Here is a 16,708-nt window from a genome sequence, read left to right as displayed (position 1 = left end):
ATAAATTGACTGCTGGAATTGCTCCATGAGCTCCTAAGACCATGTGGTCCATTTCTCATTGATTACTTGTGACCTCCCTGACCAACTTTTCCTCCAAAAAGCATTAATAACTATGAATTAAATTAGTTATTTGAAAGCTAAAAAATTAATGCTACTTCTGAATGCTCCATGGTGCAGGCTCGTATGTATAATACCAGGAGATGCAGCCTACCAGCATCAGAAACTTGTCCAAGTTCCCTTTCCTGGCAGGATCCTCGTGGGGACTTCCACGAGGCAGCTGGGCAGGGGGAGAGGCCAAGCAGTCCCCCGTCCTCCTAACAGCCCCCAGTTCCCGACAAGACACATAGCTAAGTGGATGCTGTCTGGCCTCTGCTTCAGAGAACCAGGCAACACCTACCAAATCAGTGGGTGTCTCTGCACTAACTCCCAAAGCTTCAGCAGAGCCCTACATGAGGTGATGAAACACTCTGAAGCCAGCAACTATGAGGCATTAGCCAAACAGGATGAAAAACTGACCAGATCAGATTCTATAATTTTAGGCTCTAAATGTACCACCCCACTGCTTCAAACAAGTAACCCTGACAGCATGACTTAAATGGCTTTTAAAAAAAACAAAAAACAAAAACCAAAAAACCCCTACATTATTCTTGCAGGGAGAGAAGAGAATAAAGGAAAAATGTATTATGGGTCCAAAATGCTTTTTCACGCATGGGTTCAGAAAGCCCATGTACTACCTACAGTGGTGGCTGCATGTGCCAAAGATGGCCAAGGAATCAGTGGGTGTGGGGCAGAGCTCCAAAGTATAAAACTGAGGTTTCCCTAAAACATCGAGCCAGCCCAGCTGCTGCTGGAGGTAAACTGAAGGCCCTAAAAAGTGACCAAGTATTCACAGCTCATGAGGACAACTCAACTCATATCCCCTCAGTCACACTACATGCTTTGTTAAGACTAAGTGAATAAACTCAAGCAGATGTTTAAGCATCTATGTCTCCACATTTACAGACTATACAAATATGCAGTACAGTCAGTCCTGAAGCACAGCTGGCCACTGGTTCCACCTTGTGTGAAGTTTGAGGATGGATCTAAAAAGCACCACAGGTTTGTAAGAATACCAGAAAAAGGTTCTACTTTAAAAGCCTAGAAAAAACCTGGCAGGCTTTAACTGTTAGGAAGAAAGATGCTGGGGCTACTCAGTAGTGCTCTCTCTGCTCCTAGCTAAGCAACATTAGTGTGTCTATCCATTGCAGCTCTTGCTTTTCACATCTTCCATCCCTTTCTGGTGGGAGTTAAAGGACTACATAAGCAAAGAGAAAGCTAAGCAGAACAGACTAACAGACAGACAAGACAGACAGACAAATTGGTATCCCCTCAGAGAAGGGCACACATCAGCAGTGATGCTCCCACACATGGATGGAGAGCCACGAACAGGGAAGACTCTCCAGCCCAGCCGAAGGGAAAATGGAAAACCTCTGCACACACCAAGCCCTAACTCTGGTGAAAGCAAGGGGAAAGGTGACCAAAAAAGCTCTCACAAATGACACTGAAAAGGCTGCAGTGTGGAGCAGCCTGACCTAAAGGCTGTCAAAGTCAATGGAAAGTCTGCTCCTGGATCAGAAGCTGAAGGCTGTATTCCATGGGGAGCAGGTACCAATGCTTGCTGCAAGCTGTGCCACTCTGACTTGGACAATATATGTGCTGGGCAGAAACACTTCTACGATGAACCTGTGGAGCAGCAGAAAACCACTGGAGGGGATAAAAGCTTACCTTGGAGATTGTGATACCTCATGAACATGCTAAATAAGTGTAGCTGGTCTGTGCTGGGGAACATGGGGTCTGAGCATTCTCCCCATACACTCTCCTCTCTACTAGCACAAAGCAGGTTAAACTACTTGCTGCTCTGCCTGAGTGGTTTTGTACTGGTGGAAACGAGCAGACAGCCTTCCTCTGACATCCCTCACACTGCTGGGCGATACAGGGACCCGCATCTAGCCACTCCTGCCTTCCCTGCCTCAGAGTCACTGTCCAGCCCCAGGGTCAAAGCTGCTGCACTGCTCACACATTCACTAAACACCACTGCTGACTGTCACACTGTGCTAACAGGACCTCAGAGTAAAATAGGAATTAAACTAGAAAATTCCCGAGGGTCCCCTAAAATAAATTAATTCAATAGATTACATTACTGTTTAATATCATGTTTTACTGGAATATTGAAATAAATTATCTGTAAGCTGTACTTGAAATATCTTTCACATGCTGTCAGGTCATTCTTCTTTCTTTTTAGTTTGGACTGCAAAACTAAACAAAAGGGAGTAAATTCAGAATAGCTAAAGAGCCATTGCACTTTACATTATTACTTAACAGAATAGGCAAGAACAGAGTCCTTACACAAGCCCTATACCAAAGAGGTCTTAAACCTGCAAAAAATCCTGAGTCAGAATTTCATAACTGGGGAGGTTCTCTATAATGAGAAAGAAAACTAAAATTCAAAATGGTAAAATATCTCAAACACCAGAGATGGACAGTAATGGAAACAAAAACCAAATGTAATGTCTCATTTCCATGTCTCCTAAGTGCTTTTCTCATTTGATTAAAATCAATTAAAAGATGTCAGATTTTTGAAAAGGCCTCCAGGATATTACCTGCAAGTTCTGCTGAAGCCATCAGACTCTGTATGTGTCGTGTGGATAATGAGAAGTCATTTGCACATATAAATACTGCTCCTGCTCCCTAAATAGGCCCAGAGCTGGAAAGAAGGTCAAGACTACTGATAATGTCACACACTTTTAACTTGACACTGATGATTGTCAAGGCATATAAAATATAAATTTTGGCTTGACTTTGACTCCAAAGAAAGGCCACAGGGCCCTATTACAACCAGGTGCAACACCCAAAATAGAACTGTGTGCTAGTCAGCACTCGGAAGAAACATCTTTCTCTAAATGTGGCTCTTTGCTCCTGCTCTTTTGAATCGCATACATCCAGTGCAATCACCAGCAGGACCAAGCAGATCAGAGGTCAGGAGAACGGTGAACACAGAAAACTTCTATGGATTTTTAACATGAAGCAGAATATGTATCCTACTGAATTCAGATATTGAAACTGGAAGGGAAGCAGGAGGTGGTTGTTCAGTAAAAAGTTGTGCAAGCTCACGATCGGAGGCAAATTAAGTGAGTAAACGCAACAGGAAAAATTCAGGGTTAAAGCTGTATCTCGCTTTCATAAACTGACCATGAAAATAAATAACATTGGCAAATACTTCCCACACTAATCCTGCGTGAACAGCCTGCCTGGTTCACTGATGAAGCCGAAGATTGCGCCCCCAATACCCATTCACTACAAACTCAGTCCAGTTTTTGCTAACTGTGAGCTTTCTGTTTCAAACATTGCCATCTTGTGGAAGCTGCCTGGAAGGACTGATGAGACACCAACATCTGGGAGCCCTGGCACTGCTCATTCCCAGACCCTGGACATCCCAGCCACACAGTGCTGAGGCCCAGTTGGTCATGCTGCACACACCCTACTGCATCCCTCTCTAAAGACGTTTGCAGCTGTCAGCAATAGAGCTGAGAACCTCTGAATTCTACAGGAGAGCGCTGGAACAGGTCCCTGACATAGTGGATACCAAGTTGTGTATGCCTTATCCCCAGCTCTGAGACACTGAAACCCTGAATCTTGATCTCAGGTGGTTAAATAAAACCTGAACCAAAGTATCTCATGCTACATCATTTCTGCTAACAAGTTCCACTGATAATGCTTTATAATGCAATTCAGCTGTAGGAACTCAAGGTCAAAACTAAATAAGCCCCGGGTTAATCCTTTGGAGGAACAGAAAATCAGATCCTCAGATGGTATAAACTGGCAGAAACCCAGACTTGAGCTATGTGAATTTGCACCAGCTGAAGATTTTGCCCATACCTGCCCTTCTGCACAGCCTGGTAGTCATGTAACATTATTTTTTTAAAAAATAAAAATTCTGAATTAAATGACAGGAGAAGTATCTCACCTGTGGAATCACTGAATGGCTAAACAAGCATATGACAAAACAATGGCATGGCATGGAAACAACTCTAAGTAATGGAAGAGTAATCAGCAAAGATGATTACCTGTGGCTTTTTGACTCTGCGTGTAAGTCTGGGAGGTGGCTGTGTTGTGACAGTAGAGGAAGAGAGGGCAGAGGAAGAGAGAGGAGCAGATGAAGAGAATGCTTTTGAGTCTGCAGTCTTTCGAAGAAAAGAAAATTTGGTCAGCTTGGCACACACTCTCTTATCACAATCACTGATAGTGATAAGAGCATCTACTGTCCAGTAAATCTGATGCACACACAGCAAACGTAAATTCATGCAAGGGCAAGTGCAGTTTCCAGTTGGTTTGTCTGAGCTGACCACCTCATTCCGTTTTAAACATGCAGGTTATGCCTATAAAAAATGCTACTACGAATACATCTAGATGGTAAACAGCACAGTCTTTATACAGCTTTCAATACATTTCTGATTATGATTCAAGCAGAAATCAAACAATTTATCTTAAGATTTCCCAGTGTGAAATGTGTCATCTTAGAAACCCTAGTCCCTCATAATTTAATGTTGCCTAGATGGGATATGTCATGAAGGCTATCACAGTACACCCAAGACAGTATTTATAATGCTATGGTTTTGAGCTCTCTAAAGTTCCACCCTTATACAAGGTAGCATGGGGGTGCCGTAATTTATTTGGGCTGGCTGTAGCCCACAATGGACCCCAAGTCAACTGAGAACTGCAAAGTAAGGCAGATCTCCTGTATCAAGACCGGGAGCAAAAGATATGTTGTAGAAGCTACTGAAGGGTTCCCCTATGTTCCCTCTCATTGTAACATACAGCTACATATAACTAAAAACTCTTGGGGAAAAGTGTGACTAGACTCTTTCACATCATTTTGGAAATGCAAAGGTAATAAATTAACTTTAAATTGCAATGAACAGATAACAATCAAGCCTCCCTGACAGTCATGCACATCTCAGACTAAGGTTCACTAAACCACAGGTTTCTAGATCAACAGGGGACAGCTTTTGTGATTCTAGAAGCCAGGCTGATGTTTACAAGGCTTTTCAGTCCTTGGCTTTAGGAGGAACAAATAAATCCTATAACCAAAGATGATCCATTGCACACTGGAAAATCTCTGAATAGCAAGGAATTGCCTGTATTCTACATAGTGAGGTATATGGGCATGAGGCCTGTGTGATACTTTCACCTGACACGTCTGGTAATAGCCGCTATCTGGGACAACCATTAGACATGACCAACTGAGTCAGTCCTGTGTTATTATCTATTCTAAAATAATTTTCACTACACTCATCCTGAGCCCTCTTCTAAAACTTTTTGATTGCTATCCAGTCAATGCCACTGGTGACCCCTGGAAGAAGGTCTTGGGATCATGAAAATGACACATGGCAGCCACTGGTTCTGCCTGGCCAGCAGAGCAGCCAAACCTCAACACACCAGTTAAAATCAGCAATTCAGAGCAACACACACACATGCAGGAGAAGTACCTTCTTTTCCCCGCTTTGAAACTTTCCCAGATCACCTTTCCTCATGTGTCTTTTCTCTGTTTTACCTCCCTGCACAATAGCCATTAGCTCCTGACACAACTGGTTGTCCTCAGAGGAACCCACAGGTCTCTTTCCTGGGCTCACACGCATGTCTAGTTGGGACGGTTTCAGGCAGCGCTCGACAGAGATCTTGGAAACAGCATGAGCACCCTGTTCAGGGTTGCTGCTGCCCTCTCTAGTCTTTTGGAGCCAGGCTTGGCTGCCAGTGGTGTCACGCTGCTCTGCGAGGACACTTTCAGGGCTCTCCACCGCCCAACAAGGGGAGTTAAAGTAGCTCACGCTGGGAGAAGGGGAGCCAACAAACTTTTCTTCGCTTTGCGGAGTGGTCTGATAGAAACTGTGAGTGGAGGACTGAGGTCTGGATGAGTAAGAGGGCAATGGGGATTTAATGGACCTGGGAGTCGAGGAGCCAGAGAGATGAGAATGGTGGAGGCTGACGGTGGGGGAAGGACTGGCTGCAGCAGAAGGCAAGAGATAGTCAGTGTGAGAGAGGGAGGCTTCAGGCGGAGGAGGCAATGGAGGAGTTATGGCAGGAGTGGTGCTAGGAGACACTCCCACGGTCAGAGCAATCCACTCAGATGTGACTGCCTGCACCTCTGGAGACAAGGCGCGGCGCACGAAAGGCAAAGGCGGAGGAGTTGGTGTATGGAGCAGCTCAGAGCTGGGAGACTTGAAGGAGACAAAAGCAGGAGAGAAAAAGAAAGAAATGAACAAAAAAATAATAAAGGAAGATTCAAAACAACCGAGCAAAAGTAAAAGGAAAGAGAGTGAGTGTGGAGAGGAGCAGATCTGTGACCAAGCATGGTGCATAAGTTTTTCATGGACAGGTGCACCGTGTTGGAGAACGTGCTGTCAGCTACTCCAACCAGGGAGTCCAGTCTATATCTGTGATGCTAATATCCCTCTCCAGCCTTTGCCAGGATCCCAGACACAAAACCTGTTGTGGAAGACATCAGACTCCATACCTTATGCCCCAAGTCCTTTAAGGAGCAGCTGAAGCCACCATCCACGATGGCAGCATGGAGCAGTTGACTGGCCTGGCAGTAATAGCTGGGGCTCCAGCAACTCACACTGTGGACCCAGTCAGAATTCACTGCTGCAATTAATTTTAACTTTACCCAAAGTCAATTGCATAAGCAATGCCTACTCCTCAAGAAACTTGCATTACTGAAGCTGTGGAGGAGAAAGGGATCAAAAAAAGCCAGCTCTGGCTATTTGGTATTTAGGTGATTAAAGTAGATCCTCTGTTTATAAAGGCAGAACACATAATCAAGTTCTGCCCTTAGCTATTACCACCAGTGACATCAGTGAGATCAGCTACATTAGCACTGATCAGAGCATTTCTCAGTTCTCTGCCAAGTTAAGCAAAAAGGAGAGAACTGATTTACCAGGGGAGGAATCAAAAAATAGCAAAGGAAACCAAAGAAGGGTGGATACAATCCCTTGCATCAAAGGTAGAAGCTTGCAGACAGCTGGTGGCAGACAGGCCACAGCTATGCAGAGACTGCCAAGCTCAAACAGAAAACTCAGTTGAGGTCCACTTTGACAGGGAACTCCAAACAAGCAAGAAGACTTTCCTTTTTACACAATGGCTAAGAATAAAAATGTTCCTTTTAGGGAAGATCCAGACAGACACCAGGCATGAGCCATGGCAGCCTTTCCCATTCATCCTGTACCATATATCTTTTCCTCCTGATCCCAATTCTCCACTTTTGTTCCTTGCAGTCTTGACCTCAGAATGACCTTGCTTCGGTCCCATGGGTGAGAGGGGGATGCACCAGAACCTCATGGCCACGACCTGGACATGTACGCTGACTTTCAAGCATGAGTATTTGCAGGATGAGAGCAAAACACAGGGATTTAGAGACTCACTGCCTCCCTGATACATTTTCCATAGCAAACATTCTGGGATCCCCATACAATTACCTGCTGCAATTTTGATTTCTGTTTTGAACTGTGGTATGGCTTACAGTGAATCTAATATTCATGGAGGATCCCAGACTGGCCTGCTCTCAAAACCTGAGCTCACTTAGCACAAAGTTCAAATAATACAAGCTGCTCTCTTGACACTGTCTCCCAAAACATTGGTCATGAGCTGGAACATACAGTAAGTATACAGCATAATTCAAGCTGACTGGGATCAACATGACAACTCCTACAGACTATAACAGTCTATTACGTCCTTTTAATAGTCATAATAAAAATCAATTCATCACAGTGGAGGTCTGTAAAGTGTAAACACGCACTGAGGAGGAGCTGGATTACCAATTCATTCCATCTCTGGCGGTGAAATTTATTCAGATGGCTGTCAACTGTAGCCCTTTCAACCTGGCCTGAATTCAAGCTACAGATCAAAGATGAAAAGCTGAGTCTCCAAATCCCCAAACAACCTGTTCATTAACCATTCTGGTAAATGCAACATCACCTTTTCCTGCAGTTGCAGCATACTGCAGGGAGCACATGGCTTTTACTGTGCAAAACACTAGTCTTAACTACAGCTTTTTTCAGCTATTGCTTCTTGCACAGCAATGGCAACATCCCTCTGTTCTGCAAGGTGCTGTAACTGGCTGCATCTAGTCCAAATACCTGTGGTGAAGCTGTCATGCTGCGGTTAGGGGACAGGGACACTGGTGGGTCAGGATAGTCAATGGCATTCTTGACCACTGGCCGTTTGAGCACCTCCACGTAAGTGACAGGGAAGATGCCTTGGCGACTGGTACCAGAGATTTTTCCTTCATACCAATTCTCATCCACTCGTCGAATCAACGTGATCCTTTCGCCCTATGGAAAGGAACAGGAATATAGTTCTGACTTTAATATATTCCATCATTCCAAAGCAGATTACATTTTTAATCTTGCTGCAGCTGACCTACAACAATCAGTGGCTCTTAGCCTCCCCTGTTTCCCAGTTATGTGGTCCTAACCCTAACCTCTGGGTGGGAATGATATTTTTCAGTTCAGTGAAGGAGGAAATGCAGATCTTCTGGTGCTGACTTGGGCTGTCTGCAGACTCAGTTATGCCCATATTTTCAAGACCCTACTTGCTAAAGTCAGTTAAAAAAATGGAAACCAGCAGATTCAGGCTGACCACAAGACTCTCAGGGGTATGACGTATACAGGCAGTACACACAGGCCTGCAGTTTAAACTAGGTCTCTCTATGCTCTCTCCTGTTTTGCTGACAAATGAAGTGACTTCTAGATCCTTAATATAAACAGCAAGCCCCACCTTCATGTATAATTAAAAGATAGACAAGATCTAATCTGAGCATCAAAACAGAAAGCTGGTTGAGATGGAGAAATGCTACTACTTAATCTAGATATGTCTGACTTTGCTCTGAACAGCCATTACCCAACCCTTTCTTATCCTGTCACTCTGCAGTCACGTCACTTCAATACCACAGAACTTTGCTTGCCTGTGCTCTATGATTTGGCTTGTAGTATGAAGAAAGGTGAACCCAGTTTCCTTCTTTTCTGTATCACCATTCTCATGTGACTGGAGAAGATCAGACCAGACACATGTCACCAAACATCTAGTTTGCCTTGCAGAGCCAGGCTCCCAGCACTTGTGCTCAAAGTATCTTCTCAGCTAGCCCTAAGGAAGCAAGTGGCACTTCTTGATTCAGCCTACCTGCAACACTCTCCTGCAATGTGCTACATAATGACTACAGAGTAAAAACATGGGTGATGAAAAGGAATCCTTCCTGAATATGGAGTTTATCTTATTGGAGTTTTAATTTGGAAATTGCCAGTTACTAGTGTTAAACTTCAGCATTTGTCTGGATTCAATTCATCAGCACAACTAAAGTCTTACCTTTCTGAAAGACATTTCAACTTGGGTATCCCCATTGAAGTTGAACTTAGCAATAGCATCTCCATATTCCAGTACTTGCAATGGTGATGGCTTTTTGGGCTGAGCCTTCTCAGCTGGTGGGAGGAGCTAAAATGAACAAACAGAATCAGGTAAGTCACATACGAAAAGCCCATAAACTGGTTGCTGGCAAAAAGGAAGTGGGCGAAGAGAACATCTGCACAGACAGCAGCTACCTCTATGTACGATCGTGGGAAGATGCCAACTCTGCCATGGTGTTCGCCTTCATACCAGTTCTGGTCAATCTGCTTGTAAATGTAAACAATGTCTCCTTTCTGCAGAGGAAGTTCCCTGTTAACAACACAAGCACTCCATCAGAACTTCACTGGAGAACAGACATGCTTTTCTGTCCACCAATCCCTAGATACCAAGGTCTGCTTCAGCCCAGTTGATATAAATCATGCTCCAGCCAAAGTGGAAGCTATATGTTGAGAATTACCCTGTTCATGTCATGACGCGCAGGGACTCTCTTGCTCTTTGGGCATTCTGTCAAAAAAGCTGGCCTATGAGGGCCCTACTAACCACAAACCCTCCAGCAGTAATGGGGTCAAGCTCAAGCAAAAGATGCCACTGGCTGCTTTTCATGTTGGATATGGTGAGCAGTGCTTAATTCCTGTTTTGAAACACGTCATGTCTCAAGTGCCTTCCAAAGAGACACGTGATATTAATGGAAGCTAGTTTGCTGATTAGACAAACTCCCTCACATGCTAGTGTTGATCTTGCAACGATTAGACTTCTGGTCAGCCTACGGTTGTGCAATCACTGACCTCACCTCAGCTAACAATAGGGATTTCAATCTACAGTCTTCATTGCTAAAATTGTGAATGTCTGCAGCTTAAGGAACTCCCACTGTGGGCAGCTTGTACTAGGCTCATAAACCTACTACTTGGGTCCCCACAGGAAAACAAGCAACCCCACCTTTCCTAACACGATTTCCACAAGCTCTCCTTTACTGTTGTCTGGCACTCGGGTATGTTATGCTCAAGCAACACAACAGTTACACCTTACATCTCTGTTTTATTACAGGTGCTGGGGAGATGCTGTGTAAACCTTCACAAATCATCACCTATAGAACATACAACAAAATATTCCCTGAGAAGAAAAACAGCAGGTCCTTCACTGAATTCTGTTGTTCTTTCTTCCCTCCCTAGCAATGTTAAAATGAGAGCTTCTCCAGGCTCACGCAGAGGAAAGGGCCTTCCAGGCCTTCTCTTCACAGCAGCGTTCCTCAAAAAGAACAAGTAGTGCTGTGTGATTCACCTGAGGGACCACAACAGGACTTGGAGGTACAACAATACCACCAGAAACATTCACTGGTGTATCCACAGATGTCATGGGAGCAGTGACCACTCTGTACCCTTATAGGTCCTGAATCAGGAAAATCCTGAGTCAAGCACCCACCTACAAGCTTAAAGCTAGGGCATATGTTTAAGTCCCTTGCTGACTTTGGGCTGTGCTTAGCACAGTGAAAAGGATGCTGCTGTTCTGCATATCTGTTTTTCTGAACATAGCAAATCTGTATGGCAGATTTACACAGTGAGCTAATGGCTAACACAGTTCTCCCAGCTCCAATCCAGGATGTCAAGTAGGGGAACCCTTTCCATCTCCGGAACAAGGGCAGTGACAGAGCTGCCGCTGAAAGGTTTCACCCAGCTGTCCTGCTTACAAGGTGCAAGGAGGGACATCAGCCAGAGTGCTCTCTATGGCTCCACCCATCCTCAGAGCAGAGCACTCACTTGTTCCAGTAAAGAATGCAGGTTTGCCTTAAAAATCACATGGGGTACAGATACATTTCCCTAAAGGTCCTTTAGAGGCTATGACCTGCAAGATTCACACTACTTTTTTCTGCCTTACTATAGACACTTCTGCTTTGAGTTGCTGGAAAGACACTCCCAAAATATGAATCCAATTGAATGACACTTCATAAATGCTGCATCATAAGGGAAGAACACTCAAGGCAATATAGTAACAAGCTGTACTCACTTTAGCGTCTGTGCTTTAAAGTCAAACTTGGCTCTAGCAGGTCTCATCTAGAGATCAAAAAAATCAACACATTAACAATTAGGTTTTCAACCCTCTTCTGAGGAAAAGCACCCAAACTCTTCTATAGCTAACATTAGTTTGGGGGAAGAAATTGAATGCGGGTATTCTGCTACAAGCTTGTGTGCAACTGGTACTACAGTCCAAATATGCTGGATGGGTCTCTCCCACCAGGGCAAAAACTGCCAACTTCTGATATAACAGTAATTAAGAGCTCTACAGAAAATGAATTTAACAGCAGTAAACTTTTAAATATGACAAACCGTGCTGAATGAAAGCTGCTCCAGTAACTACAGTTACTGGGGCTCCGGGACCAAATTTCCCTTAAGATATGAATGGAAAAGCAAAATTTATTAGCTGGGAAAAAAACCAGCAGGATTTTTTTTGATGTGGCTCTTATTTATTATTACCTGGCCCTACTGAAACCTGCAATGTGACTCAGGTACTCTGTATAAATTGGTAGGAAAGAGACAAAGGTGAGGAAGAAATAACGAATAAATTAAGCGCATGTCTAAAAAACATCTTCCATGGCTATAAAGTCAAAGAGGATGTTGACAGCAGGCCTATGATTTAAAGCTTGATTTACTTGGCTGATTTTCTAATGGCCACAAAATATTCAGACAAATTTCAAGTAGTTTCAGTAATAGAACATAAAATAAGTAGTCACATTCACATGGCACCAGAGCATTTGAAACTACACAAAGGGGACACAAGTGTACTCCATTCCACGTGGTGACCATCTCACCCACCACTGCAGTGCAGCACTGCAGCACCTCTGGGGAAACAGCCGCTGTCAAGAGTCCCATCAGCCATCCCTAAGGCAGGAAAAAGCATTTGGTCAGGACTCCTGGACTAGCATCCAACCCTTGGGAAAAGTGCCTTGAGCTCATGGGAAAACCATCTACCTCCTCCTTTGCCTCTTTCAGAAAGACAGACCAGGTTGTATGCAGTGAAACATGCTGAGACTTTTTTCTATTGTTTTTAAAGGACATTAAGTATCTTTCAAGAGAATAAACAATCTATTTCTAAAAAAACCTATGAGACAGTCACATGGCCAGGATCAACAAGACATGAAGTTTCTAAGCATAAGGCACAGACAAGAAGACAATGTAGCAATATGATGCAGAAAGATGTAGAATGCCTTTGATTCACTAAAGTAGCTGATATTTAAAGGCATGCATCACAGGTGTGCACCAGCAATTCTCAGCAGGCATGCTTTAACATATGCAGCTTGGTATAGAGATATCAATTAATTTACCAGGCACAAGAGTCAAAGCAGATCTAAACGAAGCCAGAATGGGAAAGGGGAAGGTGGGAAAAAAAAACAAACGACATTCTCTCAAGAGCTAATGTTGGCCTAAAGCACAACATTCTGAGAGGCAAATATTGCTTTGGGTCAAGCAGCAGACTGAGGTAACTAAAACAGACCTCTGACCCAGATTTCCTCTTTGCTGTATCGTCTACATTTAGGAGGTCCCCAAATCGCTCATTAGTGATAAACTGATGGTGCGTTGGAATAACCCCTGTGTGCCTTCTAGCTGCAATATCAGCTTCTTCTTGCTCACGTTTAAGCCGTCTCTGGTCCTCTAAGAGTTTCTGCCATAAAATTGCATAAAATGGGCAGTAAATCATCTAGTTAAAGGCATTCAAAAGTTGCCATAAATGTGACTTAAATAAAATTTCTGAGGTCCCAGCAAGTAGCTAGGATTTTTACAGTTCAACATAAAATACTGATTCTACTAACTACACGATATCTTTTTGATTTGCAAGCACAGAAGGTAAATCACCATTATGGCATAACTGAAATCCAGCTCATACAAAGGATCTTATTCAAAGCTGATGGAAGTCAGTAAGGAGTTGTTCTAAGTTTCGGCCAGGTCTTGGGAGCTTCTAAGAAGATTACTGATAATACAGAGGGCTGATTCAAACCCCCTTCAACCACCAAGGAGTTTCTCTCATTGAATTCCAGGAGACCTGAACCAGCCCCACAGGTAAGTTCCGAGGCACCAAACTCCCCTGAGCTTTGCAAGGAACTTGGGAGACCGCCCAACCACCTTTGGGTATCAGGTTCTCCCATACTTCCTTTGGGCTCACGCAATACAATTTGTAAAATAAATAAACTCCAATGAATTAATTTGGACTTCTGAAGTCTCTCGCACACTAATGGAAATGTGCATTCTTGAGTACCTGGGCAGAAGGATTCTTCCACCTTTTGGGGCTGATGGTAGGCTGAAAAGTTCAGCTCTGTGCTAAATCATTTGAAGCCAGCAGGTCTTAGTGAATTCAGAGTTTTGTTCTTAAACAAATTTTCATGCTGGATTTTGAAAATGGGGGGATTACTGTTTCATGAGAGAAGACAGCAAAAATATATTTTTCACATATGAATTAAAAGCAGGTTTTTACCATATTTCAAAGAACACATAAACATTATTTGAACTCAGAAAGTTAACACTAAAAACATAACTTTTTTTCCCCAGGCAGTGAAAATTAATTCCAGCTTCCTGGAAAACAATCACTTTTTAACTCAGCTTGAATACAGTCAGTGCTGAAGAGTCTATGTGGCTTTCCTACTATTTCAGCTTATCCCAGCGTTGCCCAGCCATTTCAAAACAGACTGCTACATTCTGTCATCAACAACTTGAGACATCACAAAGAATTCTAGTCTGCATTAGGAGAAAACTTCACATTTCTGATAGCTTAAAATATCTTACATTTGTTGTTCAAAACCTGAGGACTCCCACAAGAAAAATACTATTCTCACCACTCTGATTAATTCTGACTCAAGCGGCTTGCTTGGTGAACAATAAAACCTTAACTCACAGAATAACCATTTTATCTTTATCTGCGAGTCCTGGGGCATTGTACCACATTCTCAGATACATCTCCAAACTTTCTACATTCCTTAAAGCCCCCCCATATAATTTTGTGCAATTGATAAGAACTATCAAGTTCATTTTAAACAAAAGCTAAACTGGACTACACATTATACATTAAATCAGTGACAGAGGCATATTAAACATACTAGTTTCAGATTGCTGCTCTAAACTTCCAGTATACATAGCCATGGGCGTACAAGTTGTCCTTAGATAAAGCTGAATGCTATATTTCTTGTATGTGCAGCTGCTATCACTGTTGTTATTAGACCATAAAGGAGGGCATTACCTCTTTATCATCATGCCGTCTGCGGATGATTTCTTCTGGAGTTTCCATATAATCAACTGGTGCAAAATGCCTTGGTGATTCTGAATCTACTTCAAAACAACATAAGGAAGTTAAAATACAAATGGACTTACATAGCATAACCAGAAAGGAAAAAAAATATCTATTTTTAAACAATTTGTTTTCATTATGACAGTAAGGATTCTCAATTGCCATTGACCAAATTGCCAATCAGATGTTGATAATTTATCCATTTTCATTTTTTTCCCTTTTGGACTGTACTTGTGAACAAAGATTCAAAACCAGGAAGAAAATAACAGGGGAGAGTGTAAAGACATAGAAGGACTTTGGGAATAAAAGAATTGCTGCCATCGAAGTATGATTTGGCATTTTACTGTTGAGAAAAATTTAATACACACACACACGCACACACACACATACAACTAGACCTTGAGAAACTGCTCCTTAAAGCAAATTATATGGGTTTGTTTTATATTCTCATGTGTGCAAATGATACAGGACTAGAAATATCTCATGTTGAGATTCTTGCATCCCTGAAGTTGCTTGAGACAAACTGAACCCGATGTGATTAGAAAGGCAGCGGAAATCGTTTCTCAGAAGTGCAGCTGTTAACAAGTCCTGAACAAAAATGCTCAGCAAGACACGCAAAGAACATTAGACACACTAGAGGAAAAAAACAGAGAGTGTCAGGGGATGAAAAGGTGGGGAGTAAAAATGCGAGAGTTGTGGAAGAGGAGGAGAAAGGAAGCAAAAAGACAGATGAAGGGACATTGGTAAAGAACACAAAAAGCCACCTCCTAAGTACGTCCCAAGTTCACTTTGCGGGTTGTTGTTTGTGTCCAGGCTGTGACAGAGGGCATATGGAACAGGGTTCCCATTGCTTAAGGAGTCAGGAGTGCCAGCCTGGCTCATGAAGCTATCTCGGCTAGATCCCATGGTGGGGAAGTAGCCAAGCCTCTCCACAATGTCAAAGGAAGACAGGCGCCTGGGGGCTAGAGGCCTGCTTCTGGAGCACAGTTGGTGCTGTGTGTGGTGACTCTTGTCTCCTACACTCCTCAGCAGCTGTATGGGGTCGTCTGAGTTCTCAGGGCTGGGCACTGCTGGGCTTCCCAGGCAGTCTGGGGGTGGAGTCCTGCAGGATTTGTGTTGGAAGGGCTTTTTCAATCGGAAGGGGAGTGGGCTCATTAGGTAGACATTTCTGGGGAGGACATGTCTGTCCCCATAGACATCCACTTTGGATTCAGGGTTCCTGGAGGCCTGCTGCTGCTCATGCCTTCGGATGGTAGTGAACCTGGTATAGGAAGCTGGGCAAGCGCCTTTGCATCTGTTGATTTTATGCTTCTGAGGCCCATTGAAGTTGCTGCTGCTGCTGCCACTGTCATTGGATGCATTTGACAGGAGATCTATCTCATCTGTGCAAGTTGAAAGTATGTCCATAGGGATGGCATCACTGAGATCTGAAGTTGTGTCCTCCACGTTGCTGCAGGAATGGGAGGATTTATCTGCCAGACTGGCAACATCCTTCTCTTCTTGGTGTGCTTTTGACAAATCCAGAAGAAACTCTGCAGAGTAGGCAGAACTCAGACAAGTTTTAGACTGGAGAGAAGTGGTGAATTTGCTTTGTCCAGTGGAAAAGTCAAGCAAGGGCATTGATCGGGATCTCTGGATCAGCTGCTCAAAGGCACTGATACGGGAGGAAACGGTGTGTTTGGGGATCTGCTCTGAATCCTCTCGACTAAGGCTGTGCTCCATCCTGTCCTTTGCTTCATTCTCAAACTGAGATGCAATATCCCTCACACTGCAGGAGGAGACTGTGCCCAAATGGATCCTAGACCGGTTGATCTGGTGCATGTCTTTATACAGCATTGTAAACTCCATCCCACTCTTCCTGGAGGCAGGGAACAGGTAGCCTTTCCTAGAGTTGGTGCCATACTCCTGCAGGCTCATAGTACTGCCGGATTTGATAGCATACTCCTGCTTTGACTTCATCAACATGTTTTCTATGCTTTCCCCTATGTCTACCATGAAAGCCTTT

At 43.6% G+C, this 16,708-nt stretch overlaps 1 protein-coding gene across 5 annotated transcripts in view; it reads right to left on the bottom strand.

Annotated features, from left to right (window-relative positions):
• Positions 1–16,708, bottom strand: part of SORBS1 (sorbin and SH3 domain containing 1) — an 80,662-nt gene that overhangs the window by 7,651 nt on the left and 56,303 nt on the right. For all 5 annotated transcript variants that reach the window (XM_074907284.1, XM_074907285.1, XM_074907282.1 and 2 more), the window contains 8 exons: positions 14,656–14,744; positions 12,922–13,089; positions 11,437–11,483; positions 9,630–9,744; positions 9,397–9,522; positions 8,172–8,366; positions 5,526–6,254; positions 4,104–4,220 (listed from right to left, as the gene is read on the bottom strand). In XM_074907284.1, the coding sequence (XP_074763385.1) occupies positions 4,104–4,220; positions 5,526–6,254; positions 8,172–8,366; positions 9,397–9,522; positions 9,630–9,744; positions 11,437–11,483; positions 12,922–13,089; positions 14,656–14,744 (1,586 nt within the window). The remainder of the gene's footprint in view (positions 1–4,103; positions 4,221–5,525; positions 6,255–8,171; positions 8,367–9,396; positions 9,523–9,629; positions 9,745–11,436; positions 11,484–12,921; positions 13,090–14,655; positions 14,745–16,708) is intronic.

This window comes from Athene noctua, chromosome 5 (genome assembly GCF_965140245.1).
Source record: "Athene noctua chromosome 5, bAthNoc1.hap1.1, whole genome shotgun sequence".
Taxonomy (NCBI): domain Eukaryota; kingdom Metazoa; phylum Chordata; class Aves; order Strigiformes; family Strigidae; genus Athene; species Athene noctua.
The sequence above is the reverse complement of the archived record's forward strand: the minus strand, read 5'-3'. Positions and strand labels throughout refer to the sequence as shown.